The sequence below is a fragment of the Panthera uncia genome, chromosome X, assembly GCF_023721935.1.
Source record: "Panthera uncia isolate 11264 chromosome X, Puncia_PCG_1.0, whole genome shotgun sequence".
In the NCBI taxonomy this organism is placed as follows: domain Eukaryota; kingdom Metazoa; phylum Chordata; class Mammalia; order Carnivora; family Felidae; genus Panthera; species Panthera uncia.
The window spans coordinates 21,078,510-21,082,230 of record NC_064817.1 but is presented as its reverse complement, the minus strand read 5'-3'; the positions used below and the strand labels follow the sequence as shown (position 1 = coordinate 21,082,230).

Genomic DNA, 3,721 nt, shown 5'->3' with positions numbered 1-3,721 from the left:
ACCTCCCTTGTATTTTTTTTTTTTTTTAATTTAGGAAGTGCCAGAGAATATGCAGTATTCTTGGACAAAGAAGCAGCCACAAATTTACCTGACCTAGTAAAATGAACTAAATTTTCCCCATTAGACCACCTGTCATTTAATTCAGGCACAGAGTTGTCTTTCTCATTTGGATACCAGTCAAGTTCCTAGAATTTGTGTCAAGGTACAAGTTTTCCCATCCCTCCCAGGTGCCCTTCCATCCATATGACCTCTGTTGACATTCATTATTACACCCTCAACAAAAGCAAGCCCTTGCTTAGTCTGCCAAATTGCATCCATGATAATCTAATTAAAATGGCCTTTTAATGGAACAGGCTGTGCCTCTCCCAACTCCAGGCAAACAGTGCCAGCACAGTGGCATCTCACCTGAAGGTGGGCATCACCCTTATTTCTGAGAAACTCCATGAAGATGTCGTGCCTAGATCACATAGCTTGCACACTGTACTCATCTGCACTGGAATAAGAACAAAGGACCCCTTCCTTTTCTGCCCCGGCGTGGAGATTTCTCTTTGGTTTACCCATCCATAATCCCAAAATAACTCATAGCACCAATTTTTTATTACAGACTGAATGTGTCCCCACTCACCAAAGTTCGTATGTTGAAGCCCTAACACCCAATGTGAATGTAATTGGAGGTGCAGTCTTGGGGAGGTAATTCGGTTTAGATGAGGCCCTGAGGAGAGAGCACCCGTGACGTGATTAGTGTTCTCCTAAGAGCAAGAGAGACCAGAATTTTCTCTCTATGCCACATGAGGATACATGGAGAAGGTGGCAGTCTTTAACCTAGCAAGAGAGCTCTCACCAGAAATCAAACCTGCTGGCATCTTGATTGTGAACTTCCCAGCCTCCAGAAATGTGAAAATGTTCGTTGTTTAAGCCACCCACTCCATGGTATGTTGTTGTAGCAGCCTAAGCAGACTAACACTGGGTTTTCTCTCTCAGTTCTGACATAAAATGTTGAAGGAACTGGCCTCTCCCTAGTAATTCCACAGCCTCAACTGTGTGCACCACATACTGTAAATGGCAATTACATCCCCCTGAAGACTAGCAGGTTCCTAAAGTCCCAAGCTGTGTTGCTTAGGAAATTTCCACTTAATTGTTCTCATAAGGACCACCCTCCTCCTCTCCCGTTCTTTTTACTCTACTTACAGGCCAGAGAGGGTATTTGGGCATCTTGTGTGAGTGTAGCTCAAAGGCTCTAAAATTCTATGAGTAGAGACTGGATTCCTTTATATCAGCATCTGCAGTGCTAAACTGAGCTTTCCGGTGAGCAGATACTCCATGTGTGATGAACAAAAGAGTCAGTAAACACACCGTATAATTTAAGATTTAATTTATCTTTATTGAACAAACGAAGTATGAGTTAAGATGTAATTTATCTTTATTGAGCAAACTTGAAGTCTAAATCATCTAAAACTAAAACATCATAACTTGTGTAAAACTAACGCCTAAAAGGAACAAGAAAAACTGGATTGACCATGTTTAAATTTTTTTTCCTATTCTCTCATCCTTACTCTTTTACTGTGAGATTCTTTCACATTGCTAACAATCTAATTCTTACTGCGACGTTGTATTATCTTGTCAAGAGGATTAGAAGCCTCAGGTCTCAGCAGAGGTGGGAAGATGCTCCTGGCCATGACGCTGGAAGGTACGATGACTCTGGCGGTAGTGCCAGCCCCGGTTGCGCCTCTGGCCTGGGCTCTCTCTTCCTCTTCCCGCAGAGCCTCTTCATAATAGGACGGGAAAGCAGTAGGGATGGTATCGTTGACTTTCGACAAAAACTGCAGGACTTTCATCTTGGTGGTTTCAGCTAGGGCGTTTGGGCCCCACAGGAACTCATGGCGTGGAGGATCACTGTTGGCCACCTGGCGGTACTCGAGATACTGCAGCCTCACCAAATCTTTGGTGATGAGCTTCCTGGGCTCCCCGTAGATGAAGTGCTTCCTCCCAGGATATACTCGCATCAGACCCAGGAATTTCCAGATGTCTTCCTCAGCAGCACAGTTGCCTTTCATGAAGATCATTCCCAGGATATTCATCAGGAGACCGGTCTTGGGTAACCCCCTGCCAGCACGCACCCTCCCGTTGTTGGGGAGTTTGAGTTTGCTGACGAGGTCGTATCTAGTCGAGTCGATTTCCTGTAGGTCGACGGCGAAGACAATCTCAATGCGCTCAGCAGCTTTCTTGAGGATCTCAGGAAAACGATCTTCATAATTTGGGCCGATAATCTTCAGCATGTCTTGCTTCAGAATGGGCTGTTTCATCTTATACTTGTACAGAAGGTACTGCTCCAGCAAGCCAGGCTTCCTGCTCAGAGAATCTTCGCCTGGGCGTTCACCGTAGAATGGGGCCTCATAGGGGCTCACCCTTTCCTCATCTTGGTTGTTGGATTCTTCATCAGATTTAGTGCCAGAAAGGGCTGCAGAAGTAGCGGCGGCAGAAGTAGCGGCGGCAGAAGTCGCGGCGGCAGAAGTAGCGGCGGCGGTTTTTGCTCTTCTTCTACGCCGCTGAGAAGCGCCACTTGACCCAGTAGTGGGCACACTCTGGGTAGTATCTTCGCACTGAGCGGCGGAGGAGGGAGTGGGCTCCGCTTCCGCTGCTGCTTTGGCCTGAGCATCTTCGCAACCCTGAGCTTCACCTCGAGCCTGGCGGCGTCTCTCACGAGCCTTGAACTTACTCTTGTGTCTCCGAGGCATGATGGCCCTTCGGTCAGGCACAGGAGGCAGGCGTAGAAACAGGATCAGGAGATGCGGATCCCTGGATGAGGGAGAATGAAGTGACGTGAGCACCTTCATCGGGGACATTCCTCCCTGGCTTTAACCAAGGCTGCCTCTGGGGGCTTATCAGAGGGCCCTGCTCCAGGAACCCACAAGGCCCCTGTTCTCATCAGCCTGTTCCCTGAGAATTCTATGGAGGAAGTTAGAGGGAACTTTAGAGTATAGTCTGCCAACCCTGCCTGGGGTATACTGGGGTGACAGCAGGGGCTGCCAGTGGGGAGCCTCTCTTCTGCGTTCTGGGGGTGTTCTAAGTTTACATTCAGGATCATCCTGAAAACTCTTGACCAGTCCTGGGTCTCCTCTATTCTCTTGCCATGAACTCGATACCTCAGACCAAAGCCAAAGACCCTAGAGGAAGAAGTAAAGTAGTTCTTTACACCCTGTCCCCCTCAGGGGGGCATCCAACTGAGAGTTGTGTGGAGCCCTCTCCTTCATGGGCTGTTTTGGTCCTCATTTCTCATTCAGGGTACTCACTTGGCCTCTAACTAGCGCCTGGTACACTTCCCTTCTGCTCACTGGTGGCTGTACTCAGATTTGGTGTAAATAAGTGAGGGTGAGACTCAGCCTGACTGCCCTGCCCTGAGCCTTCAAGTCCTGATGGAAAAGTGGGGATCTGACTTTTTGTTATTTTTCGACAGCCAGTGGTTTCCCCCTCCCCACCTTCCAATCTTTCCTTTGGCCCCTACTGTAGCCTGGGATTCTTTTCTTCCTGCCAGCCTGTCCTTAAAACATGCTGGGAGAATATGGGAGTCATCCCCCTTTCCCGTTCTCTAAAAGTAAGAATTGTTCGATTCAGAGGTCATGGAAAGATCTAGAAATCCTCCTACTTCAGGGAGTAAATGTTGTTGCTTTTAAACAAAATCTTACTCCACCCGACGCCCCTCCCACGATGCCCGCTCCCGCCA

General features: G+C 48.1%; 1 protein-coding gene across 1 annotated transcript in view; it reads right to left on the bottom strand.

Annotated features, from left to right (window-relative positions):
• Positions 1–1,360: 1,360 nt before the first annotated feature.
• Positions 1,361–3,721, bottom strand: part of LOC125931570 (melanoma-associated antigen B5-like) — an 8,168-nt gene continuing 5,807 nt past the window's right edge. The window contains exon 2 of the mRNA XM_049643633.1: positions 1,361–2,796. Within this exon, the coding sequence (XP_049499590.1) occupies positions 1,590–2,735 (1,146 nt within the window). The 5' untranslated portion in view covers positions 2,736–2,796 and the 3' untranslated portion in view covers positions 1,361–1,589. The remainder of the gene's footprint in view (positions 2,797–3,721) is intronic.